At 46.6% G+C, this 27,977-nt stretch overlaps 1 protein-coding gene across 7 annotated transcripts in view; it reads right to left on the bottom strand.

Moving 5' to 3' along the window:
• Positions 1–27,977, bottom strand: part of adgb (androglobin) — a 513,562-nt gene that overhangs the window by 24,122 nt on the left and 461,463 nt on the right. For all 7 annotated transcript variants that reach the window (XM_070889961.1, XM_070889958.1, XM_070889959.1 and 4 more), the window contains 2 exons: positions 18,140–18,282; positions 11,855–12,016 (listed from right to left, as the gene is read on the bottom strand). In XM_070889961.1, the coding sequence (XP_070746062.1) occupies positions 11,855–12,016; positions 18,140–18,282 (305 nt within the window). The remainder of the gene's footprint in view (positions 1–11,854; positions 12,017–18,139; positions 18,283–27,977) is intronic.

Consider the following 27,977-nt stretch of genomic DNA (forward strand, 5'->3'; position numbering starts at 1 on the left):
CCAGCATCCCTTGGGAGCACTGCATATAAGCAGGCCTCCCATGCTGTGCCAGCACTCTGGAGTCAGAATAAAGAGACTAAGATCACACTTACTCAAGTCTACAGTCACATTGCTTTATTTGAGACATAACAACTGGCGACAAGTAATAGATAACGAACCATCACGCGAAAATGCAGAGAACTGTTGGTATCTGGAGAAATTCTTAGAAGTTGACGATTGGGAAGCCTTCGTTGAGCGACTCAACCAATACTTCGTGGCCAACGAACTGGAAGGGAATGTGAACGCTGCCAAACGAAGGGCGATCCTCCTCACCGTCTGCGGGGCAACAACCTATGACCTCATGAAGAATCTTCTTGCTCCAGTGAAACCAACAACCAAATCATATGAAGAACTGTGTACGCTGGTCTGGGAGACTCTAACTCTGAAGGAGAGCATTCTGATGGCAAGGTATCGATTTTATACATGTGAATGATCTGAAGGCCAGGAAGTGGCGAGCTAAGGCGCCTTGCAGGACATTGCAAATTCGGTGGATTCCTGGAGCAAATGCTGAGAGACTTTTTTGTGCTTGGCATTGGCCATGAGGTTATCCTTCGCAAACTATTGACTGTTGAAACACCGAACCTGAGCAAAGCCATAACGATAGCCCAGGCATTTATGTCCCCAGCGATAACACCAAACAAATTTTGCAGCATAAAGATGCATCGGCAAGTACTGTACACAAAGTAACGTCGTTTTCAGGCAGGAATGCATATGGCAGAACATACATGCCTGCAGCTGCATGACCTCAGATGATTCAGAGTCCGCCATCAAGTGTGAATGCGAGGCAATTAACACCTTGTTGGCGCTGCGGAGGTGATCATCGAGCCCATCATTGCCGCTTCAAACACTATGCGTGCAAAGGCTGTGGGACAATGGGACACCTCCAGCGAATGTGCAGACGAGCTGCAAACCCTGCAAACCACCACATTGCAGAGGAAGACCGGATCAAACTGAACTAGAGACTCGAATCGAGGAGGCAGAAGTGTACGGGGTACACACCTTCACACGAAATGTCCACCAATCATGTCAAAAGTTGAACTGAACAGAATTCCAGTATCCATGGAATTGGACACGGGTGTGAGTCAGTCTATCATGAGCAAAAAGGCCTTCGAGAGGCTGTGGCAACAAGGCACAAAAGCCCAAGCTGAGCCCTATTCATACCAAGCTGAGAACTTACACTAAAGAGCTGATCCCTGTAATTGGCAGTGCAGCAGTAAAAGTCTCCTATGATGGAGCAGTGCACGAAATACCACTATGGATTGTACCAGGAGATGGCCCCACACTGTTCGGCAGAAGCTGGCTGGGAAAAATCCGCTGGAACTGGGATGACATCCAAGCGCTTTCGTCCGTCGACGACGCCTCATGTGCCCAGGTTTTGAGCAAGTTCCCGCCGTTGTTTGAGCCAGGCATCGGAAATTTCTCTGGGGCGAAGGTGCAGATCCACTTGGTTCCCGGTACACAACTCATCCACCACAAGGCACGGGCGGTGCCATACATGATGCGAGAGAAAGTGGAGATCGAGCTGGACAGGCTGCAACGAGAAGGCATCATCGCGCCGGTTGAGTTCAATGAGTGGGCCAGTACAATTGTTCCGGTTCTCAAGGGCAATGGCACAGTCAGAATTTGTGGGGACTATAAAGTAACGTTTTTCGCTGCAGGACCAGTACCCGCAATCCAAGGCAGACAACCTATTTGCGACGCTGGCAGGAGGGAAGACGTTCCCCAAGTTGGACCTAACCTCAGCCTACATGACGCAGGAGCTGGCGGAATCTTCGAAAGGCCTCACCTGTATCAACACGCCCAAAGGTCTGTTCATCTACAATAGATACCTGTTTGGGATTTGATCGGCCACGACTATTCTTCAAAGGGACATGGAGAGTCTGCTAAAGTCGGTTCTGCGCACCAAGGTTTTCCAGAACGACATATTGATCATAGGTCGGGACACCATCAAACACTTGCAGAACCTGGAAGAGTTTCTAAGTTGGCTAGATCGCGTGGGACTCAGGTTGAAACGCTCGAAGTGTGTTTTCCTGGTGCCAGAGGTCGAGTTCATAGGGAGAAGAATCGCGGCAGATGGCATCAGACCCACCGACACCAAGACGCAGGCCATTAAGAACGCGCCGAGACCACAGAACGTGACGAGGCTGCGGTCATTCCTGGGACTCCTCAATTATTTTGGTAATTTCCTACCCGGGTTAAGCACCTTGCAAGAACCTCTACATGTGTTGCTACGCAAGGGAGATGACTGAGTATGGGGGAAATCACAAGAGACTGCTTTTGAGAAAGCCAGAAATCTGTTGTGTTCCAACAAACTGCTTGTTCTGTATAACCCATGTAAACGTTTAGTGCTAGCTTGCGATGCGTCTTCGTACGGGGTCGGGTGTGTGTTACAACAGGAAACGAATTGGGAACATTGCAACCGGTCGCTTATGCGTCCAGGAGTTTGTCCAAGGCCGAAAGGACCTACAGCATGATTGAAAAAGAAGCTTTGGCATGCATTTACAGGGTGAAAAAAATGCACCGGTATCTGTTTGGGCTTAAGCTTGATTTAAAAACTGACCATAAGCTGCTCATATTGCTATTCTCAGAGAGCAAAGGTATTAATACCAATGCCTCTGCTCGCATCATAGAAACATAGAAAATAGGTGCAGGAGTAGGCCATTCGGCCCTTTGAGCCTGCACCACCATTCAAAAAGATCATGGCTGATCATTCACCTCAGTACCCCTTTCCTGCTTTCTCTCCATACCTCTTGATCCCCTTAGCCATAAGGGCCATATCTAGCTCCCTCTTGAATATATCCAATGAACTTGCATCAACAATTCTCTGCAGCAGGGAATTCCACAGGTTAACAACTCACTGAGTGAAGAAGTTTCTCCTCATCTCAGTCCTAAATGGCCTACCCCTTATCCTAAGACTGTGTCCCCTGGTTCTGGATTTCCCCAACATCGGGAACATTTTACCCGCATCTAACCTGTCCCGTCCCGTCAGAATCTTATATGTTTCTATGAGATCCCCTCTCATCCTTCTAAACTCCAATGTATAAAGACCCAGTTGATCCAGTCTCTCCTCATATGTCAGTCCAGCCATCCCAGGAATCAGTCTGGTGAACCTTCGCTGCACTCTCTCAATACCAAGAACGTTCTTCCTCAGATTAGGAGACCAAAACTGAACACAATATTCCAGGTGAGGCCTCACCAAGGCCCTGTACAACTGCAGTAAGACCTCCCTGCTCCTGTACTCAAATCCCCTAGCTATGAAGGCCAACATACCATTTGCCTTCTTCACCGTCTGCTGTACCTGTATGCCAACTTTCAATCCAAAGAAGGGCGCTTACGCTGTCTGCATATAACTATGTAATTCGCCACAGGCCAGGCACAGAGAACTGTGCTGATGCTCTCAGTCGGGTACCATTGCCCAAGACCGGGGTGGAAATGGCACAGCCTGCAGACTTGCTCTTGGTGATGGATGCATTTGAAAACTAAAAACGGCCCGCCAGATCAGGACCTGGACCAGCCAGGATCCTTTACTGTCGCTTGTAAAAAAACTGTGTCCTCCATGGGAGCTGATCCAGCGTCCCAGCGGAGATGCATGAAGAGATCAAGCCGTTCCAGTGGCGCAAAGACGAAATGCCCATAAAGGCGGACTGTCTTTTGTGGGGTAATCGTGTGGTTTTGCCTAAGAATGGCAGGTAAACGTTCATACGCGACCTACACAGTACTCACCCAGGCATAGTAATGATGAAAGCTATAGCCAGATCCCATGTGTGGTGGCCCGGTATCGACTCAGATTTTGAGTCTTGCATGCGCCAATGCAACACTTGCTCTCAACTGAACAATGCACCTAAGTTGAAAGCCTACGAGCCATGTTTGCCACGCACGGCCTGCCTGATGTCCTTGTCAACGACAATGGGCTGTGCTTCACCAGCGCAGAATTCAAGGAATTCATGACCCACAATGGGATCAAGCACGTCACATCTGCCCCGATCAGAACGGGCTGTCCAAACCATCAAGCAAAGCTTGAAACGCGTGTCGGAAGGCTCCTTGCAGACCCGCCTGTCCCGAGTCCTGCTCAGATACCGCACAAGACCACACTCGCTCACCGGGGTTACCCCTGCCGAACTGCTCATGAAAAGGGTCAAACCCACTCAAAACAAGGTTCTCTCTAGTCCACCCTGATCTCCATGATCATGTCGAGTGCAGGTGTCATCAACAAAGCATGTACCATGATCGTGCAAATTTGTCACGCAATATGGAAGTCAATGACCCTGTATTTGTACTCAACTATGGACATGGTCCCAAATGGCTTGCTGGCACTGTTGTAGCCAAAGAAGGGAGTAGGGTGTTGAGGTCAAACTTGCAAATGGACTAACTTGCAGAAAGCATTTGGACCAAACCAAACTGCGATTCGGACAGCCACGAGCAACCTGAAGAGGACACCACCAACTTCGACCCTCCGATACACACACAAGTGACAACCGACATCATGGTTGACCACGAAGCTGAACTCATCATCCCCAGCAGCCCAGCAAGACCAACTGCGCAGCAGCCCAACGAAGGCCCAACGAACTCACCAGCACCTGTGTTTGTACCGAGACGATCGACTAGGGTGTGCTAAGCCCCAGATCGTCTCACCCTGTAAATAAGTGTACTATTGACTTTGGGGGAGTATGATGTTATGTATGCAACACATTGTAACCAGCATTCTACCGACACCAGAGGGCCCAATTTGTTGGAGTCCCAAGGGATGCCAGCATCCCTTGGGAGCACTCCATATAAGCAGGCCTCCCATGCTGTGCCAGCACTCTGGAGTCAGAATAAAGGGACTAAGGTCACACTTACTCAAGTCTACAGTACTCAGTCACATTGCTTTATTTGAGACATAACATCGAGTTTATAGAAAAATTTGGGTGGAGATCGCTGCGGTGGTGTCCTCCGCATCCCATGAGGCGAGGGGGTCGAACCAGTGCCATAAATGTTGGAACAGCTTGGTAGCTACAGCAAAAGTAGCATTTTATATTGTACTGATGCAAATTTTAATTCTAATAATTAATCTCCTGTATTGAATTTAATTTGTTTATTCATAAATGTTTTACATTAACTTAATGTTAAGACCCGGACAGCGCTCTGAACCTGGGACTATGTATGGGACAGTGTGAAGGGAGCTTTACTCTGTATGTAACCCCATACTGCAGCTGCTCTGGGAGTGTGGAGGGAGCTTCACTCTGGCTGCTGCAGTATAGAGAGATGTGTATGTGTCAAGATGTAGCATGTAACGTTTTAAACTGCTGTGACTCCATGATACTACCTAGTCAATTTGCTTATGCTATACTCTTTTCTCGTTTTCAGAAGAAGCTATCAATCAGTAGGGCTAAGCTCAGGGTGGGGTTCTGCTCAGCTTCAACCGCTGACGGGCCTGAGGAGCGTGCAACCGCGCTCGTGGGCCACGAAACCCGTTCGGCCACCACCCGTGGTCTGGCGGAGCCCAGCTATGCGTCTCGTGAGTAATGTAATGTCCTGTAATTAAATGCAATATGCAACATATTAATGATGTCATGTCATGCAGCCTTTGTGCATAAGAAGCAGGGGATGCAGCCGCTACAGCTTTCTGGGGTAGTGAAATGTATTGATGTGTAATGTCTCTCGTTAATGTGCACCATTATGTTCTAATAAGCTCTGTAATAAGGTCATATGTGTTTTTAAGTCATCCTGAGAGGCTGGTCGAGGTGCAACCAGAACCTGCTGAAGGGCAGAAGGAGGAGGAGGAGGACGAGGATGAGCTGGACAACATTATCACCACCACTGAGCTCGAGGAGGATGAGGAGGAGGAGGAGCATCAGCAGCAGCTGCAGAGGGGGAGGGGGGATGAACCTGCGTTCATCTCACTGGAGATAGAAGAGGCACCGGGACCAAGCGGTGTGCATTCGGCAACGCCAAGGCGCATCATATTGCGCACACCGACCCCACGGAGGCCGGGTCAGCAATCGCCTACCTTGGACCGTCAGTTGAAGGGCTTGATCTCCCTGTGCTCGGAGATGGTCGCTATAGGTCGCGAGCTTCTCCAGGGGTTCAATCAGGTCTCGTCTAACTTTTCCCAGGTGTCTGCTATGCAAGTGGGGTTAGCACGGCAGACCCTGGAGGGGATGCGAGAGCAGACCGCCGCAACCAATGTCCTTTGGCATGCGCTGCTGGCTGGATACGGTGCTGCACCCCAAGATGTCGTGTGGGGTCTCAATACAACCCCGAGACATCAAGCGAGTACGGAAGATACACTTCCTCTTGACTCGGAAGACGAACAGCCAGCTTTGTCTCCCACGCCAACACCTCCACCACGGCAGGAAGTCATGCCGTCGCCCGCTGCACGCCAGCGTCGTCTCGGTCTGCGGGGACCAAAACGGGTGGGTGGTGTTAAAACACCGGGTGGTAAAGGACCTGGAGGGAAACGTGGTCGCAGGTAGGGAGAGGGGTTGTTTTTGTAATGTTAATGTTAAATTTTTTATAGTTCATGTGCGTTCATAGTTGTTCGTGGTGTGTGTGTGTGTGGGGGGGGGGGGGGGGGGGGGTGGGGGGGGGGGAATAGAGAGTGTTGATAAAAAAAAAAAAAAATTCGTTGTTTGAAATAAAAAATTTACTGGAATTTAACAATTGTTGTGCATTCTCTTATAGTTAAGTTAAGCATTTTTAAAATTTAACATTTTAATAATTGTTCTGCATTTGTTGTCCATTCTCTTATAATAATATAAGTTTACTTAAGTTAAGCATTAATGCAAATGTTATACAACAAAGGCCAGGCCAGTGCAGGCAAGGCAAAAATGTAACTCAACGCAAATGCAACTTTTGCATAACCATAACCGTAAATGTGAATATCCCCATGTAAGTTCACGCAAAGCGTTCATAAATGAGCTGCTGATGCAACAGCTTAGCAGTCACGTACTGGTCTGCTGGCGGAGGGGCAGGTGGGATCATGGCTAGATCACCAGGCTGATTGGCCTCCCCAAGGTCACCAGCATCTTCTTTGGCCTCTTGCTCCTCTCCGGCTGGCTCTTCCATCTCCCCTCCTTCTGGAGGTGGACCTGCAGCCCCATCTGGCATTGATTGTCCTCTGCTTATAGCTAGGTTATGCAACATGCAACACACTACAATAAACTCAGCGATCTGGTCAGGATAGTACTGTAGGCTTCCACCAGAGTGGTCCAGGCATCTGAAGCGCTGCTTTAGGACTTCAATTGTCTTTTCGACGATGCTGCGTGTCGCTATGTGGCTTTCGTTGTAACGTTTCTCTGTTTCAGTGACGGGATTACGCAGTGGGGTCATCAGCCAGCTGGCAAGGACATATCCTTTATCCTCCAGCATCCAACCGTGACCTTCTGGCTGATTGACAAACAGGTCAGGGATAGCACTCTCACGTAGGATGTGCGCATCATGGATGCTGCCAGGAAATGTAGCATTTACTGTTATAATTATTTGGTTGTGGTCGATAACAAGCCGCACATTCAGGGAGTGGAATCCCTTTCTGTTACGAAACACCTCCGCGTTCTGTAAAGGGGCTTTCAGCGCAATGTGCATGCAGTCTATTGCTCCCTGCACCTTGGGGAAGTTTGCTATTCTTGAGAAACCCAAAGCCCTCTCGGTCTGTGCCTCCCTAGTCACAGGGAAGCTTATAAAGTCCATCCTGCAAGCGTAAAGGGCTTCAGTCACCTGCCGAATGCAGCAGTGTGTGGCGTGCTGAGAGATACGGCAGATGTCGCCAGCTGAAGCCTGAAAGGATCCTGACGCGTAGAAGGATAGTGCCGCAGTAAACTTCACCTCAATGGGCAGTGCGGTTCTGATGGTGCTGGAAGGCTGCAGATCCCCCTTGATGAGATGGAAAATCTCATCGATGACCTCCTTCCGGAAGCGCAGCCTCCTAAGACACGCGTTTTCAGACAAGTTGAGGTAAGATTGCGTTTCTTTGTACCTTCGTTGGCTGCACGCTCACCTCCTCTGTCTCTGTCTACGCATTACTCTGCCACATCTTCGATTGATCCTTTCAGAAACCAGCGTGTAAGCAGTTACGAGTAATGGCACAGAAAGCATAGGCCCATCATTATCAATAATTATTTTCACTTGCTATAAATGCATTTTTCAGTAAAAAAGTTACCAAGTTACTATTCGTACAATTAAATATAAGTATAAATCTGAGTAGATCTATCGATAAAAGACCCTTAAATAACTCTCAAATATCTTAGCTCGAGTTTTTTAGCTGCCTCCTCCCTTCCTCTGAAATTCAAAATGGCGTCCGTAGTGCCCAGTTCGGTGAGGAAGGCCCGGGACTATTATCCAGCGATGTTCTCAGCGAGCGATCAGCCCGGCGATGTGACGGCGATGTGCTGGAAGTTCAAATTGGCGATGTGCGGGCGATCACTCGGCGAAGTGAGCCGAAACTTGGGGGCTTAATTTTCCGCCGATGTTGAGGCCTGAGTTTCCATTTTTTACTCAAAATGGGCAATAGACGTCCATTATGGGCGATTTGAGGTGAAAAGTCTAGCCCCATGTGCGCTCCCTGGATAGTGGGCATTCTCTGTGAGGATGTGCTGCGTGTTCGCTGACCAGCTGTACGTTTAGGGAGTGGTATCCCTTTCTGCTTCTGAAGATCTCCGCGTTGTGTAATGGTGCTCACAAGACGATATGCATGCAGTCAATGGCTCCTTGAACCTTGGGGATGCCTACAATTCTTCCAAAGCCTAAAGCCCTCGCATTCTGGCTGTCCCTGCTCATTGGGAACTTTATGAAGTCCATTCTGCGAGCATACAGTGCCTTGTAACCTGGTAACCTGAATGCAATAATGTGCAGTGTGCTGAGAGATGCTGCTTATGTCCCCTGCTGCTGCCTGGAAGGAGCCGGAGGTATAGAAGGCCATCACAACAGTCACCTTCACCTCGACAGGCAGCGCAGTACTGTTGGCGCTGGTAGGCTGTAGGTCTGCTTGTAGGAGTTGGCATATCTCTGTCAGCGCTTCTTTTCGGAAACGCAGTCTTCTAACGCACTGCGCCTCAGAGATGTGGCGGTATGCGCGATGTTCCCTGTAAACCTGTGGGGGTAAGGCCTCCCCCAAATATGTCTGCGACCTCTTTGAATCCGTGGCCCAAATTGGCCAAGAACCCTACTTCCAGCTTGAAGCCGCCAGCCAATAGCAACCAGCATGATACACTGGTGAACTAGCATTGCCCCCATTGAAATCTCTCACTGACCTTGTAAGCAAAGTGTCATGGCACATAAAAGCGCCGTTTGCAACTCGGAGCCTCAAGTAGCGTTCTGTGTGCAATTGTAACAGTCACTGAGAACTGCGATATAAGATCCTCCAGCCTCCGTTTAAATATGCTGCTAATAGCGTTTCCTGGGGGCGTGTGTTAAATGAGGCGTGAAGGTCGAAAGTTCCATCCGGGGCGCTAGCGCTGCCTTGCATGATAATTGATGTCATAAACATGCTGAAAACGGAGGGCGGTAAGTTTTGTGCCTGCGCAAACCAATAGCCAAATCTTGTAGCCGGGCGCTAAATCCTGGGCGCTCGGCATTATGCCTAGAAACAGCATTTAACGCCCCGACAGGGTGCTAACCAATCCGCAAATTAGCCGAAAATCCAGCCCTTAGAGTCTTTAACTGAATCTCTTTGACCTCGCTATGTGGTGCAAACCTTTGCTTCCATAGAATTCCATCTCATCGCTGTGAAGTAAAATAAAGATATGCATTTATATAGCGCCTTTCAGGACCTCATGATGTCCAAAAGCATTTCACAGTCAATTGAGTACTTTTGAAGTGCAATGTAGGAAATGTGGAAGCCAATTAGCACAGAGCAAGGTCCCACAAACACCATTACCATAGTCTCTTCTTCTTTCGTATGGTAGTAACAAAGTAAATTAAACATCAATATCCAATTTGGGCATCCAGGCCAAAGCTTCTGGTGTAACAGCGTGGATATCTTGTAGGCTGCCTGTAAATTTCCTCTGAGGGCAGTGCTCAATGATGTGCTCCACGATCTGATTAAGAGCTCCACAGTCACATGATGGGGATGCTTTAATCTTCCACCTATGGAGAAGGGGGCAGCATCCACCATGACCAGTTCTGAGGCGGTTGATGATTATCCACTGTTTGCGATGAAGGCTTGATCCTTCAGGTTGTACTGTGAGGTCCTCTATAAGGAATCCATTCCATATGTCGCAGTTCTTCCAGGCATATGGTGGATCAATATCCTGGAATTCCCTACCTAACCTGACTGTGCGAGCACCATCACCACAGGAACTGCAGTGGTTCAAGAGAAGGTCCACCATCATCCTCTCAGAGCAACTAGGGATGGGCAATAAATGCAGTCTAGCCAGCGTCACCCACATCCTGAGAATAAGATGGGGAAAAAAAGCTGCTACTTTTCCTCAATCTACTGAGTGTGTAGAAACATCAGTGATGACTGAAATGGAGACTTCAGTTATGTAAGCCATAAGCATAGTAGGAGCATTCTCTCATGAATGCTTGTATTCTTAGATTGCACCTAACTATGTTGTGGTCACTCTTTCCCAATTGTGCTCCTATTTTCATAGCCGTTATTTGCTACACGTAACGGGTCGAAAATTGCGGCCTCTCCGGGTACGTACGATGTGTTGCCGAGAACCGGCTTATGCGATCTGTTAAAATGTATTTTGACAGATTGCATGCATCCCCGTAGGAAGGACATCCATGGGGCAGAGATTGGGCTATTTGCACTCATTTTTATATTTAAAAACCCTGTCCATTCAGGTAAGTTTATTTTAACCCTATTAAAACATGTTAAAAATAAATTCTAATTTTTTTTTCTAAAACATTTAATTACATTCAATTTTAATTAAATTTAAATATGTGAGGTGTTTTTTTTTACTGTATTGTGTTTCTGTATTTTTGGGGGGTTATTCTCAGTGATAGTAATGGGAGCTCGTACAAACGGAGTTCCCATTATTATCAATGAGAATACTAGATGTTCATTGGAGGTCCAGACCCATGTGATCCCAGGATACAAATACATACCTGGAAGACATGTTCCCGTATGCGGGACTGTGAAACTAAGCCTCTGAGTACAATCTTACTTTCCTCCAGGACCACCAGGTATTTTCGTAAAAAAATTTCCGGTCGAACGCAATTTCCCCCCCGCCTCCCATGTCCCACAACTACATTAATAAATGTTTATTTCCTTGATAGAATATACTGATCTAGAAAGTAGTCCAAAAAAACACGCATTGCCATTATCCGAGTCTATCTTAAAATAGGTAAAATCACCCAATGTTATTGCCTGGCTCTTACATGTCTCTCTGAACTGTCTGCAGATCCCCGCCTCTATCTCAGCTTTACGGTTTGGTGACCTGTTGGGGGTGCGATTTGGTAAACCAGGTGCCAGCCTTGGCTCAGTGGTAACACACTCGTCTGAGTCAGAAGGTTGGGAGTTCAAGGCCCATTCCAGAGACTTGAGCATAAAATCCAGGCTGACATTTCGGTGCAGTACTGAGGAAGTGCTGCACCGTTGGAGGCGTGTCTTTTGTTTGAGACGTTAAACCGAGGCCCCGTCTACCCTCTCAGAGGGATGTAAAAGATCTCATGGCACCATTACAAAAAAGACCAGGGATTTCTCTTGGTATCTTTGTATGTCTTTGGTTTTGATACACTTTAGGATATCCTGAGGTCATGAAAGGTGCTGCATAAATGCAAGTTCTTGCTTTCTTTCCTGAAGAGACCAATATTTTTATATATAGAATGAGATGCATGCACCATTAATGCCACTCTCGAAGTAAAAAATGTTAGTTGATTCACAGTAAATTACTTTGAAAGCCCGTCCTGGCTCTGCTGCCTCCCAAGCACTTTTCATAGCACGGATTTCATCCTGTTGTTCAGTGTCTTTCTTGATCTCAATCGAGTCACCTTCACCATAGTCAGTGACATAGTGAACTGTGAAGTGAGGTCTCGTTAAATCAATTTGCTGCATCTGAAAAACAACAAAACAAAGCAGGGCGCATTTTAGTTAACCACTACATTAAATATTGCACAACATTTTTGTTAAACATTAGGAAGTTGTCAAGAAGCTTGAACAAGAATTCATAAATGGAAGGATGACTGATTCCAGGGTTTTCAGAATTGATATTATTACATAATGTGGAAAAACATTGTAGTTAATTAAGAAATACAAAATATGTTTGAAAAGCAAACAGAAAACATTTACTTTCAATACTAGGTGGGAATGGAAAGAAAAATCTTGCATAAATATAACTCCTTTTGTTAAGTCCTGACTCTAATGTACTGACTTACACGAGACACATGCTGAAGTCAAGGTCACTCAGGACCTGCACCTTTAATTCCAGCTCTCCAGTGCTGCACTTGCCTGAGACCTCCCTTTATATACCTCAGTGGGATAGGTATGGAGTGTCTCCTGCAAGTGCATCCCTGGTGGTAAGGTATGCTTATTGTTACAGGTCATATCCAGTTACAGTCACGTATAGCATGGTAAGATACAGTTATATACAGTGGTGTGAGATACATGACACCTTTCATGACTTCAGGATGTCCCAAAGCTCTCACAGCCAATGAAGGCTTTGTAATGTAGTCACTGTGGTAATGTAGAGAAACATGCCAGCCAGTTTGAGCACAGCAATGAGATGTGTGACCAGAACATCTATTTTGGTGGAATTGGAGGGATAAAAAGTGGGGATGAGGCAGATAATAGGCAGGAATGGGGTGTGGGTATCAGGTTACAAGATTTTTACCTATTGCCCAAGAAGGGGTCTCAGGCTAGTTTATAGTATGATGCTGGAACAGAGAGACCTGGGGGTAGATGTGCACAAACTGTTGATGGTGGCAGGGCAATTTGATAAAGCGGTTAAAAAAGCATACAGGGTCCTGGGCTTCATAAATAGAGGCAAAGAGTATAAAACATTGGTTCGGCCTCAACTGGAGTACTGTGTCCAATTCTGGGCACCGCACTTTAGGAAGGATGTGAAGGCCTTAGAGATGGTGCAGAAAAGATTTACAAGAATGGTTCCAGGGATGAGGGACTTCAGTTACGTGGATAGTCTGGAGAAGCTGGGCTGGTTCTTCTTAGAGCAGAGGAGGTTGAGAGGAGATTTGATTGTGGTGTTCAAAATCATGAGGGGTCTCTAGACAGAGTAGATAGAGAGAAACTGTTCCCATTTGCGGAAGGGTCGGGAACCAGAGGACACAGATTTAAGATGACTGGCAGAAGAACAAAAGGCAACATGAGGAAAAACTTGTTTAGGCAGCGAGTGGTTAGGATCTGGAATGCACTGCCTGAAAGGGTGGTGGAGGCAGATTCAATCGCGGCCTTCAAAAGGGAGTTGGATAAGTACCTGAAGTACTCTGTATGTCCCATATTGAATCCTTTTAACATTTCAAACACCTTGATCAGATCATCTCTCAATCTTCTATACTCAAGGGACTATAAGCCAACTTTATGCAACCCTCTAAGCCTCATTGCTGCTGAAACATTTTCTGACACAGGAGTCTGGAGCTGGAATTGCTTCCACCTTTTGCATTATTTGGAACATTTTTGTGGCCTTCTGTGGGAGAGAAAACATCGAAGGCAGTGCGAGAGAGAGAGAGCTGGGGAGGGGGGCGGGGGAAGAGAGAGAGCAGGAGGGGAGAGAGAGAGAGAGAGAGAGAGAGGCTGGGGGTGGGGGGGGTGGGGGGAAGAGAGATGGAGGAGAGAGAGAGAGAAGGGGGAGAGAGTACACTGGGGGGGGGGGAGATAGAGAGGGAGAGGGGATTGAAGGGGAAACGGATCACATTCTTCCAACCCCCTTTACACCCTCACCCAATTTCTCAGAAAGCTCGGTGCGTGTATGATAAGGGATATCATTGGAGTGCATGAAATCCAGAAATCACGGCATTGTCACCATTCACTTCATACCCGATAATCCTGTTAATAATCCGTGACCCACACACAATGCCCTATCTATGGCAGGGCAGCAGTGGAGGGGAGGGGGGGTGGTAAGGTTAGGAACTTGGGCTGGGATGGGGTGAGGAACTTGGGCTGAGGGGGTCAAGAACTTCAACTGGGGGAGGCATGAACTTGGACTGGGATGGGATTAGGAACTTGGGCTGGGATGGGGTCAGGAACATATGCTGGGTTGGGGAGCTCTATCCTCTCTGGGTTCTGAAGTCAGAATGGCTCGAATTACACTTTGCAACGTCACTCAGAACTTGCACTGGGCAGTTCCAACTACACATTCTAGAGAAACTTCTGGGTGTGGCTTATCCTCCAAGGGGATCAATCAGCAATCAGGTCATGTGACAATGGAGAGCAAATCAGAGCATTTTTCTAGTACAAATAGCTCCGTCCATCTAACTAAGGCTTTATACAACTGAAACATATTTTCCTTCCGTTTGTAATACAGGCCCCTTGAGATAAAAGCAAAACATTCATTTAGCCTTTTTGATTGCTTTTTGTACCCGTCAAATAGCTTTAAATGAGGTGATCATTAGCACATTACAGAGAGGAAAGATAACCCCAGTTTCTTTTGTCTACTACCAACTGCCTCTTCAAACCTCTCTCCCCTGCTCCCTCTACCCTGACAAGTACGAAGAGCCGAGGCTAAGTGTATGGACCTGCATGCCACTGTGGCTGTTGAGTTTTAATTAAGTTCAAATATCCAATTATCAGTTATAACGTACCCACAGCCCAACTCAGTATCTGCCATTACATGGCAACCTACAAAGAGATGGCCAAGAGCAGCCCATTTCATGCTGCCCCATCCATTAAACAGTACAGTCTTGGGCATCATCCTCCCTAAACATAGAAACATAGAAAATAGGTGCAGGAGCAGGCCATTCGGCCCTTCGAGCCTGCACCACCATTCAATATGATCTTGGCTGATCATGCAACTTCAGTACCCCATTCCTGCTTTCTCTCCATACCCTCTGATCCCTTTAGCCCGAAGGGCCACATATAACTCCCTTCTGAATATATCTAATGAACTGGCCTCAACAACTTTCTGTGGTAGAGAATTCCACAGGTTCACAATTCTCTGAGTGAAGAATTTTCTCCTCATCTCGGTCCTAAATGGCTTACCCCTTATCCTTAGACTGTGACCCCTGGTTCTGGACTTCCCCAACATCGGGAACATTCTTCCTGCATCTAACCTGTCCAATCCCGTCAGAATTTTATGTTTCTATGAGATCCCCTCTCATTCTTCTAAATTCCAGTGAAAATAAGCCTAGTCGATCCAGTCTTCCTTCATATGTCAGTCCTGCCATCCCGGGAATCAGTCTGGTGAACCTTTGCTGCATTCCCTCAATAGCAAGAACTTCCTTCCTCAGGTTAGGAGACCAAAACTGCACACAATACTCAAGGTGTGGTCTCACCAAGGCCATGTACAACTGCAGTAAGACCTCCCTGCTCCTATACTCAAATCCCCTCGCTATGAAGGCCATCATGCCATTTGCTTTCTTTACTGCCTGCTGTACCTGCATGCCTACCTTCAATGACTGATGTACCATGACAACCAAGTCTCGTTGCACCTCCCCTTTTATAATCTGTCACCATTCAGATAATCTGCCTTCCTGTTTTTGCCACCAAAGTGGATAACCTCACACTTATCCACATTATACTGCATCTGCTACGCATTTGCCCATTTACCTAACCTGTCCAAATCCCCCTACAGCCTTCTAGCATCCTCCTCGCAGCTCACACCGCCACCCAGCTTAGTGTCATCTGAAAACTTGGAAATATTACATTCAATTCCTTTGTCTAAATCATTAATATATATTGTAAAGAGCTGGGGTCCCAACACTGAGCCCTGTGGCACCCCACTAGTCACTGCCTGCCATTCTGAAAAGGACCCGTTTATTCCCACTCTTTGCTTCCTGTCTGCCAACCAGTTCTCTATCCACGTCAATACATTACCGCCAATACCATGTGCCTTAATTTTGTATACTAATCTCTTGTGTAGGACCTTGTCAAAAGCTTATTGAAAGTCCAAATACACCACATCCACTGGTTGTCCCTTATCCACTCTACTAGTTACATCCTCAAAAAAGTCTAGAAGATTTGTTAAGCATGATTTCCCTTTCATAAATCCATACTGACTTGGACCGATCCTGTCACTGCTTTCCAAATGCGCTGCTAATACATCTTTAATAATTGATTCCAGATTTTCCCCACCACCGATGTCAGGCTAACCGGTCTATAATTCCATTTTCTCTCACCCTTCTTTTTTAAAAAGTGGGGTTACATTAGCTACCCTCCGATCCATAGGAACTGAACCAGAGTCCATGGAATGTTGGAAAATGACCACCAATGCATTTACTATTTCTAGGGCCACTTACTTAAGTACTCTGGGATGCAGACTATCAGGCCCTGGGGATTTATCGTCCTTCAGTCCCTTCAATTTCCCTAACACCATTTCATAGAAACATAGAAACATAGAAAATAGGTGCAGGAGTAGGCCATTCGGCCCTTCTAGCCTGCACCGCCATTCAATGAGTTCATGGCTGAACATTCAACTTCAGTACCCCATTCCTGCTTTCTCGTCATACCCCTTGATCCCCCTAGTAGTAAGGACCTCATCTAACTCCTTTTTGAATATATTTAGTGAATTGGCCTCAACAACTTTCTGTGGTAGAGAATTCCACAGGTTCACCACTCTCTGGGTGAAGAAGTTCCTCCGCATCTCGGTCCTAAATGGCTTACCCCTTATCCTTAGACTGTGACCTCTGGTTCTGGACTTCCCCAACATTGGGAACATTCTTCCTGCATCTAACCTGTCTAACCCCGTCAGAATTTTAAATGTTTCTATGAGGTCCCCTCTCATTCTTCTGAACTCCAGTGAATACAAGCCCAGTTGATCCAGTCTTTCTTGATAGGTCAGTCCCGCCATCCTGGGAATCAGTCTGGTGAACCTTCGCTGCACTCCCTCAATAGCAAGAATGTCCTTCCTCAGGTTAGGAGACCAAAACTGTACACAATACTCCAGGTGTGGCCTCACCAATGCCCTGTACAACTGTAGCAACACCTCCCTGCCCCTGTACTCAAATCCCCTCGCTATGAAGGCCAACATGCCATTTGCTTTCTTAACCGCCTGCTGCACCTGCATGCCAACCTTCAATGACTGATGTACCATGACACCCAGGTCTCTTTGCTGACTAATAAGGATTTCCCTCAGTTCCCCCTTCTCGCTAGACCCTCTGTCCCCTACTACTTTCAGGAAGTTATTTGTGTCTTCCTTAGTGAACCCAATGATGCTAATTTCTGGGAAGGTAAAAAAAAAGTTTAAAAAAATTTGTGGTCATTTCCATGAAAAACTGGTAATTCCTTTTCTGACTCCTCAAAAGATCCAGGAAACCATAGTTCCTCTTGATACATCACTAGAAATGGTTAACAAACCAACCTCCTTTCATACCAACACCCTTACGAACATAGCTCTGGACAGGACCAGAGAAAACCACTACTAGTCCGAAAGGTTATAGACTCCGGACTCAACTTTATCTATCATATCCTTTTACAGCTGTGCCTGCCAAAAATGTATCCATCACCCTACTGAATTTTGTAATAATGTCTGTTTCCATTGCTTCCTTAGGTAGCCTATCAACATATTTACGACTCCACTACAAAGATTTGAGCTACAAAATCTAGGCTGACACTCCAGTGCACTACTGAGGAAATGCTGCACTGTCGGAGGTGCCATCTTTCCAATGAGACATTAAACTGAGGTGCACCTCTCAGGTGGACGCAAAAGATCCTGTATGGTACTATTTTGAAGAAGAGCAGGGAAGTTCTTCCTGGAATGCTGGCCAATATTTATCCCTCAACCAATATTACTAAAAAACAAATTATTTGATGATTATCACATTACTCCCTTTGGGATCTTGCTGTGTGCAAACAGATTGCTGCGTTTCCTACATTACAACAAAGACTGCACTTCAAAAGTGTAAAGTACTTTGGAACACCCTGAGTTTATTAAAGGTGCTCCATAAATGCAAGTTCTTCATACTTTACTCAGCATCAAGTGGCTTTTGTTATATAACCCATCACGAGTGCACAAAGACCCCTTATCGTCCATTCCAAAACTAACTGGATGATAATTGGAAAAAAGTGTACCGGAATCTCTCGCTTGGCTGGTGTGAGTTTCTCTTTTCCTTTGTCACTCTTATCGGCTGCCTTGTCCCTTCCTTTCTTGCTATGCTTGGGTATTGGGGGTTTCAGCTCTTCATTCTCAGGAGAAACAGCGTCAATACTCCTCTCTTGAAAAACAAGACATATATGTAACAGCAAGAACAAGATAGTATTGTGAATGCTTTATATTTTCAACTTATTGCATTATGCATTGGTGTGGGGATTCTCAAATACACATTGGAACAATAAGCTACAGCAATTCATTATTCAAAACAAACACTTTCTGAATGTAGTTACTTGGAGACGTAAACCACATCAATTGGCAGGATTGCGATCTTGGCAATTATGCTGGATTGTGTTCGCTGTAGAACTTTGCCGCTCGTCCAGCTCAATATGGACCCTTGAACTGGCAGGGGCTGGGGCGGGGTAGTTGGGGAGAGATACCAGGTCTCCCCATCGAAAGAATAATCTGCCCCGAAAAACTCCCTTAAAAAGGGGGTCACTTCAAAATGTTTAAGATAAATTAAACCATTCCCTGCATCTTCAAAGATCCAAGCCCCAACACCTGATTGGTAATTACTATTATTTGCTGGACGACCTTAAGGTCTTACTTCAGTCTTTGAAAATGGCAGAATATCACAGCACACCGTGTTTGAGGATTAAAATATGAAACTGTAAAAAAACAATGGACAAGCAAATAAACCAACAGTGATATATATAACTCTAAGGACAGGATTGATTTTAACTGCCCTGCTGCTAGCTGCTACGGTTAAAATTGTTATGTTCATAATAAAGTGATGTAACTGAGTACTGTAGACGAGAGTAAGTGTGACCTTAGTTTCTTTATTCTAACTCCAGAGTGTTGGTACAGCTTGGGAGGCCTGCTTATATACAGTGCTCTCAAGGGGTGCTGGGATTCCTTGGGACACCAACAGGTATGCCCTCTGGTGGCGGTATAATACTGGTTACATAGGGTTGCATACATAACATCACTGCCTTCCAAAGTCAACAGTACACTTATTTACAGGGTGAGACGATCTGGGGCCTTTCGCTCCTGAGTCAATCCTCTCGGTCCAAATGCAGGTGTAGGTGAGTTTGTTGGTTCTTCGCTGGGCAGCTGGCCTTGCTGGGCTGCTGGGGATGGTGAGTTTAGCTTCGTGGTCAACTGTGATGATGGTTGCCATGTGTGTTTGTGTTGGAAGGTCAAAGTTGGTGGTGTCCTCTTCGGGTTGCTCGTGGCTGTCTGTGAATTGCAGTTTGGTTTGGTCCAAATGCTTTCTGCAAATTAGTCCATTTGCAAGTTTGACCTGAAATACCCTACTCCCTTCTTTGGCTACGACAGTGCCAGCAAGCCATTTGGGACCATGTCCATAGTTGAGTACAAATACACGGTCATTGACTTCAATATCGCGTGACAAATTTGCGCGAGCATGGTACATGCTTTGTTGATGCCGCCTGTCCTCAACGTGATCATGGAGATCAGGGTGGACAAGAGAGAGCCTTGTTTTGAGCGCCCTTGAGCTCGGCTGGGGGAACCCTGGTGAGCGAGTGGGGTCTGGTGCAGTAGCTGAGCAGGACTCGGGACAAGCGGGTCTGCAGGGAGCCTTTTGACACGCGTTTCAAGCTTTGCTTGATGGTTTGGACTGCCCGTTCTGCCTGGCCGTTGGATGCGGGCTTGAATGGGGCAGAAGTGACATGCTTGATCCCATTGTGGGTCATGAATTCCTTGAATTCAGCACTGGTGAAGCACGGCCCAATGTCGCTGACAAGGACATCAGGCAGGCCATGCGTGGCAAACATGGCTCGTAGGCTTTCGATGGTGGCAGTGGACGTACTTACAGACATTATTACACACTCAATTCATAAGCATCCACAACAACCAAAAACATTTCTCCTAGAAACAGGCCAGCAAAGTCAACGTGGATCCTAGACCACGGTTGGGAGGGCCATGACCACAAACTTAGCGATGCCTCCCTGAGTGCATTGTTCAGTTGGGAGCAAGTGTTGCATTGGCGGTCCACCACACATGGGATCTGGCTATAGCTTTCATCATTACTATGCAAAGGTGGGTGCTGTGTAGGTCGCATATGAACGTTTCACTGCCTTTCTTCGACAAAACCACGCAGAAGACAGTCCGCCTGTATGGACATTTCGTCTTTGCGCCACTGAAACGGCTTGATCTCTTCATGCAGCTCCGCTGGGACGCTGGACCAGCTCCCATGGAGGACACAGTTTTTTACAAGGGACAGTAGGGGATCCTGGCTGGTCCAGGTCCTGATCTGGCGGGCCGTAACGGGTGACTTTTCGTTTTCAAAGGCATCCATCACCAACAGCAAGTCTGCAGGCTGTGCCATTTCCACCTCGGTGGTGGGCAATGGTAGCCGACTGAGAGCATCAGCGCAGTTCTCTGTGCCTGATTACATAGTTATATGCAGACAGTGTGAGCGCCCATCTTTGGATGCGAGCAGAGGCATTGGTATTAATCCGTTTGCTCTCTCAGATTAGCGATATAAGTGGCTTATGGTCAGTTTCTAACTCAAGCTTAAGACCAAACAGACACTGGTGCATTTTTTTTACCCCGTAAACGCATGCCAGAGCTTCTTTTTCAAACATGCTACAGGCCCTTTCGGCCTTGAATAAACTCCTGGATGCATAGGCAACCAGTTGCAATGTTCCCGATTCGTTTGCTTGTTGTAACACACACCCAACCACGTCCGAAGACCCATCGCAAGCTAGCACTAAACGTTTCCATGGGTTATACAGAACAAGCAGTTTGTTGGAATACAACAGATTTCTGGCTTTCTCAAAAGCAGTCTCTTGTAATTTCACCCATACACAGTCATCTCCCTTGCGTAGCAACACCTGTAGAGGTTCTAGCAAGGTGCTTAACCCGGGTAGAAAATTACCAAAATAATTGAGGAGTCTCAGGAATGACCGCAGCCCCGTCACATTCTGTGGTCTCGGCACATTCTTGATGGCCTGCGTCTTGAGTCTGATGCCGTCTGCCGCGATTCTTCTCCCTAAGAACTCGACCTCTGGCGCCAGGAAAACACACTTCGAGCATTTCAACCTGAGTCCCACATGATCTAGCCGACTTAGAATCTCTTCCAGGTTCTTCAAGTGTTCGATAGTGTCCCGAGGGGACCGAGGGTCCAGTGAGAAGGAGGAACTGAAGGATATCCTTATTAGGCAGGAAATTGTGTTAGGGAAATTGATGGGATTGAAGGCCGATAAATCCCCGGGGCCTGATAGTCTGCATCCCAGAGTACTGAAGGAAGTGGCCCTAGAAATAGTGGATGCATTGGTGATCATTTTCTATAGACTCTGGATCAGTTCAAATGAACTGGAGGGTAGCAAATGTAACACCACTTTTCAAAAAAGGAGGGAGAGAGAAAACGGGTAATTATAGACTGGTTAGCCTGACATCAGTAATGGGGAAAATGTTGGAATCAATTTTTAAAGATGAAATAACAGCGCATTTGGAAAGCAGTGACAGGATTGGTCCAAGTCAAAATGGATTTATGAAAGGGAAATCATGCTTGACAAATCTTCTGGAATTTTTTGAGGATGTAACTAGTAGAGTGGACAAGGGAGAACCAGTGGATGTGGTGTATTTGGGCTTTTGACAAAGTTCCACACAAGAGATTGGTGTGCAAAATAAAAGCACATGGTATTGGGGGTAATGTACTGATGTGGATAGGGAACTGGTTGGCAGACAGGAAGCAGAGAGTCGGAATAAATGGGTCCTTTTCAGAATGGCAGGCAGTGACTAGTGGAGTGCCGCAGGGCTCATTGCTGGGACTCCAGCTATTTACAATATACATTAATGATTTAGATGAAGAAATTGAGTGTAATATCTCCAAGTTTGCAGATGACACTAAACTGGGTGGCATTGTGAGCTGTGAGGAGGACGCTAGGAGGCTGCAGGGTGACTGGGACAGGTTAGGTGAGTGGACAAATGCATGGCAGATGCAGTATAATGTGGATAAATGTGAGGTTATCCACTTTGGGGCCAAAAACACGAAGGCAGAATATTATCTGAATGGCGGCAGATTAGGAAAAGGGGAGGTGCAATGAGACCTGGGTGTCATGGTACATCAATCATTGAAAGTTGGCGTGCAGTTATAGCAGGCGGTGAATAAGGCAAATAGTATGTTGGCCTTCATAGCTAGGGGTTTTGCGTATAGGAGCAGGGAGGTCTTACTGCAGTTGTACAGGGCCTTGGTGAGGCCTCAGCTGGAATATTGTGTTCAGTTTTGGTCTCCTAATCTGAGGAAGGACGTTCTTGCTATTGAAGGAATGCAGCGAAGGTTCACCAGACTGGTTCCCGGGATGGCTGGTCTGACATATGAGGAGAGACTGGATCAACTGGGCCTTTATTCATTGGAATTTAGAAGGATGAGAGGGGATCTCATAGAAACATATAAAATTCTGACAGGACTGGACAGGTTAGGTGCAGGAAGAATGTTCCCGATGTTGGGGAAGTCCAGAGCCAGGGGGCACAGTCTAAGGATAAGGGGTAAGCCATTTAGGACTGAGATGAGGAGAAACTTCTTCATCAGAGAGTTGTTAAACTGTGGAATTCTCTACCGCAGAGAGTTGTTGATGCCAGTTCGTTGGATATATTCAAGAGGGAGTTAGATGTGGCCCTTATGGCTAAAGGGGTATGGAGAGAAAGCAGGAAAGGGGTACTGAGGTGAAAGATCAGCCATGATCTTATTGATTGGTGGTGCAGGCTCGAAGGGCCGAATGGCCTACTCCTGCACCTATTTTCTATGTTTCTATGTTTCTATGTCCCGACCGGTGATCAATATGTCGTCCTGGAAAACCACGGTGCGCGGAACCAACCTTAGCAGGCTCTCCATGTTCCTTTGAAAAATAGCCGCGGCCGATCGAATCCCAAGTGGGCATCTATTGTAGATGAACAGACCTTTGTGCGTGTTGATGCAAGTGAGGCCTTTCAAAGATTCCGCCAGCTCCTGCGTCATGTAGGCCGAGGTCAGGTCCAACTTGGTGAACGTCTTTCCTCCTGCCAGGGTCGCAAATAGGTCATCTACCTTGGGTAGCGCGTACTGGAACTGCAGCGAATAACGGTTAATCGTTACTTTATAGCCCCCACAAATTCTGACCGTGCCATCGCCCTTGAGGACCGGAACAATCGAACTGGCCCACTCATTGAACTCCACCGGTGCGATGATGCCTTCTCGCTGCAGCCTGTCCAGCGCGACCTCCACTTTCTCTCGCATCATATATGGCACCGCCTATGCCTTGTGGTGGATGGGTCGTGTACTGGGAACCAAGTGGATCTGCACCTTCGCCCCCGAGAAACTTCCGATGCCTAGCTCAAACAACGACGGAAACTTGCTCAGAACCTGGACACATGAGGCGTCGTCGACAGACAAGAATGCTCGGATGTCGTCCAAGTTCCAGTGGATTTTCCCCAGCCAGCTTCTGCCGAACAGTGTGGGACCATTTCCTGGTACAATCCATAGTGGGAGTTCGTGCACTGCTCCATCATAGGAGACTTTTACTGCTGCGCTGCCAATTACAGGGATCAGCTCGTTGGTGTAAGTTCTCAGCTTGATATGAATGGGGCTAAGCTTGGGCCTGTGTGCTTTGTTGCACCACAGCCTGTCGAAGGCCTTTTTGCTCATGATAGACTGACTTGCACTCGTGTCTAGTTCCATGGATACTGGAATTCCGTCCAGTTCGACTTTTAACATGATCAGTGGACATTTCGTAGTGAAGGTCTGTACCCCATATACTTCTGCCTCCTTGGTTCGAGTCTCTAGTTCAGTTTGATCCGCCATGGATCGATCTTCCTCTGCAACACAGGCCCAAGCTTAGCCCCATTCATATCAAGCTGAGAACTTACACCAAAGAGCTGATCCCTGTAATTGGCAGCGCAGCAGTAAAAGTCTCCTATGATGGAGCAGTGCACGAACTCCTACTATGGATTGTACCAGGAGATGGTCCCACACTGTTCGGCAGAAGCTGGCTGGGGAAAATCCACTGGAACTGGGACGACATCCGAGCATTCTTGTCCAAGCAACCTGGTTTGCAGGGACTCCAGCTCATCTGCACATTCATAGAAACATAGAAGCATAGAAACATAGAAAATAGGTGCAGGAGTAGGCCATTCGGCCTTTCGAGCCTGCACCGCCATTCAATAAGATCATGGCTGATATATAAGAACAGCAGAACATAAGAATTAGGAACAGGAGGAGGCCATCTAGCCCCTCGAGCCTGCTCCGCCATTCAACAAGATCATGGCTGATCTGGCTGTGGGCTCAGCTCCACTTACCCGCCCACTCCCCATAACCCTTAATTCCCTTATTGGTTAAAAATCTATCTATCTGTGACTTGAATACATTCAATGAGCTAGCCTCAACTGCTTCCTTGGGCAGAGAATTCCACAGATTCACAACCCTCTTGGAGAAGAAATTCCTTCTCAACTCGGTTTTAAAATTGGCTCCCCCGTATTTTGAGGCTGTGCCCCCTAGTTCTAGTCTCCCCGACCAGTGGAAACAACCTCTCCGCCTCTATCTTGTCTATCCCTTTCATTATTTTAAATGTTTCTATAAGATCACTCCTCATCCTTCTGAACTCCAACGAGTAAAGACCCAGTCTACTCAATCTATCATCATAAGGTAACCCCCTCATTTCTGGAATCAGCCTCTCCAAAGCCAGTATATCCTTCCTTAAGAAAGGTGAACAAAACTGCACAGTACTCCAGGTGCGGCCTCACCAATACCCTATACAGTTGCAGCAGGACCTCCCTGCTTTTGTACTCCATCTCTCTCGCAATGAAGGCCAACATTCCATTCGCCTTCCTGATTACCTGCTGCACCTGCAAACTAACTTTTTGGGATTCATGCACAAGGACCCCCAGGTTCCTCTGCACCTCAGCATGTTGTAATTTCTCCCCATTCAAATAATATTCCCTTTTACTGTTTTTTTTCCCAAGGTGGATGACCTCACACTTTCCGACATTGTATTCCATCTGCCAAACCTTAGCCCATTTGCTTAACCTATCTAAATCTCTTTGCAGCCTCTCTGTGTCCTCTACACAACCCGCTTTCCCACTAATCTTTGTGTCATCTGCAAATTTTGTTATACTACACTCTGTCCCCTCTTCCAGGTCATCTATGTATATTGTAAACAGTTGTGGTCCCAGCACCGATCCCTGTGGCACACCACTAACCACCGATTTCCAACCCGAAAAGGACCCATTTATCCCGACTCTCTGCTTTCTGTTCGGCAGACAATTCTCTATCCATGCTAATACATTTCCTCTGACTCCGCGTACCTCTATCTTCTGCAGTAACCTTTTGTGTGGCACCTTATCGAATGCCTTTTGGAAATCTAAATACACCACATCCATCGGTACACCTCTATCCACCATGCTCGTTATATCCTCAAAGAATTCCAGTAAATTAGTTAAACATGATTTCCCTTTCATGAATCCATGCTGCGTCTGCTTGATTGCACTATTCCTATCTAGATGTCCCGCTATTTCTTCCTTAATGATAGTTTCAAGCATTTTCCCCACTACAGATGTTAAACTAACCGGCCTATAGTTACCTACCTTTTGTCTGCCCCCTTTTTTAAACAGAGGCGTTACATTAGCTGCTTTCCAATCGCTGGTACCTCCCCAGAGTCCAGAGAATTTTGGTAGATTATAACGAATGCATCTGCTATAACTTCCGCCATTTCTTTTAATACCCTGGGATGCATTTCATCAGGACCAGGGGACGTGTCTACCTTGAGTCCCATTAGCCTGTCCAGCACTACCCCCCGAGTGATAGTGATTGTCTCAAGGTCCTCCCTTCCGACATTCCTATGACCAGCAATTTTTGGCATGGTTTTTGTGTCTTCCACTGTGAAGACCAAAATGGCTGAGACTTTAAATAATTGTTTAAAGTCTCAGCCATTTCCACATTTCCCATTATTAAACCCCCCTTCTCATCTTCTAAGGGACCAACATTTACTTTAGTCACTCTTTTCCGTTTTATATATCTGTAAAAGCTTTTACTATCTGTTTTTATGTTTTGCGCAAGTTTACCTTCGTAATCTATCTTTCCTTTCTTTATTGCTTTTTTAGTCATTCTTTGCTGTTGTTTAAAATTTTCCCACCCTCTAGTTTCCCACTAACCTTGGCCACCTTATACGCATTGGTCTTTGATTTGATACTCTCCTTTATTTCCTTGGTTATCCACGGCTGGTTATCCCTTCTCTTACCACCCTTCTTTTTCACTGGAATATATTTTTGTTGCGCACTATGAAAGAGCTCCTTAAAAGTCCTCCACCGTTCCTCAATTGTGCCACCGTTTAGTCTGTGTTTCCAGTCTACTTTAGCCAACTCTGCCCTCATCCCACTGTAGTCCCCTTTATTTAAGCATAGTACGCTCGTTTCTGACACAACTTCCTCACCCTCAATCTGTATTACAAATTCAACCGTACTGTGATCACTCATTCCGAGAGGATCTTTTACGAGGAGATCGTTTATTTTTCCTGTCTCATTACACGGACCAGATCTAAGATAGCTTGCTCCCTTGTAGGTTTTGTTACATACTGTTCTAAGAAACAATCCCGTATGCATTCTATGAATTCCTCCTCCAGGCTACCCCGTGCGATTTGAGTTGACCAATCGATATGTCGGTTAAAATCCCCCATGACTACTGCCGTTCCTTTTTCACATGCCTCCATTATTCCCTTGATTATTGCCCGCCCCATCGTGAAGTTATTATTCGGGGGCCTATAAACTACGCCCACCAGTGACTTTTTCCCCTTACTATCTCTAATCTCCACCCACAATGATTCAACATTTTGTTCATTAGAGCCAATATCGTCTCTCACAACTGCCCTGATATCATCCTTTATTAACAGAGTTACCCCACCTCCTTTCCCTTCTTGTCTATCTTTCCGAATCGTCAGATACCCCTGTAAGTTTAATTCCCAGTCTTGGCCACCCTGCAACCATGTTTCTCTAATGGCCACCAAATCATACCCATTTGTAATGATTTGTGCCGTCAACTCATTTACTTTATTTCGAATGCTGCGTGCATTTAGGTAGAGTGTTTTAATCCTAGTTTTTAAACCATGATTTTTAGTTTAGACCCCTCCTGCAGCCTCTTTATATTCAGTGGCCCTTTTTGTTTTTTGCCTTGGGTTTCTCTGCCCTCCACTTTTACTCATCTCCTTTCTGTCTTTTGCTTTGGTCTCCTTTTTGTTTCCCTCTGTCTCCCTGCATTGGTTCCCATCCCCCTGCCATATTAGTTTAACTCTTCCCCAACAACACTAGCAAACACTCCCCCTCGGACATTGGTTCCGGTCCTGCCCAGGTGCAGACCGTCCGGTTTGTACTGGTCCCACCTCCCCCAGAACCGGTTCCAATGTCCCAGGAATTTGAATCCCTCCCTGCTGCACCACTGCTCAAGCCACATATTCATCTGCACTGTCCTGCGATTCCTACTCTGACTAGCACGTGGCACTGATAGCAATCCCGAGATTACTACTTTTGAGGTCCTACTTTTTAATTTAGCTCCTAGCTCCTTAAATTTGTCTCGTAGGACCTCAATACCTTTTTTTACCTATGTCGTTGGTACCAATGTGCACCACAACAACTGGCTGTTTTCCCTCCCTTTTTAGAATGTCCTGCACCCGCTCCGAGACATCCTTGACCCTTGCACCAGGGAGGCAACATACCATCCTGGAGTCTCGGTTGCGGCCGCAGAAACGCCTATCTATTCCCCTTACAATCGAATCCCCTATCACTATCGCTCCCCCACGCTTTTTCCTGCCCTCCTGTGCAGCAGAGCCA

Source organism: Pristiophorus japonicus, chromosome 9 (assembly GCF_044704955.1).
Source record: "Pristiophorus japonicus isolate sPriJap1 chromosome 9, sPriJap1.hap1, whole genome shotgun sequence".
Classification (NCBI taxonomy): Eukaryota; Metazoa; Chordata; class Chondrichthyes; family Pristiophoridae; genus Pristiophorus; species Pristiophorus japonicus.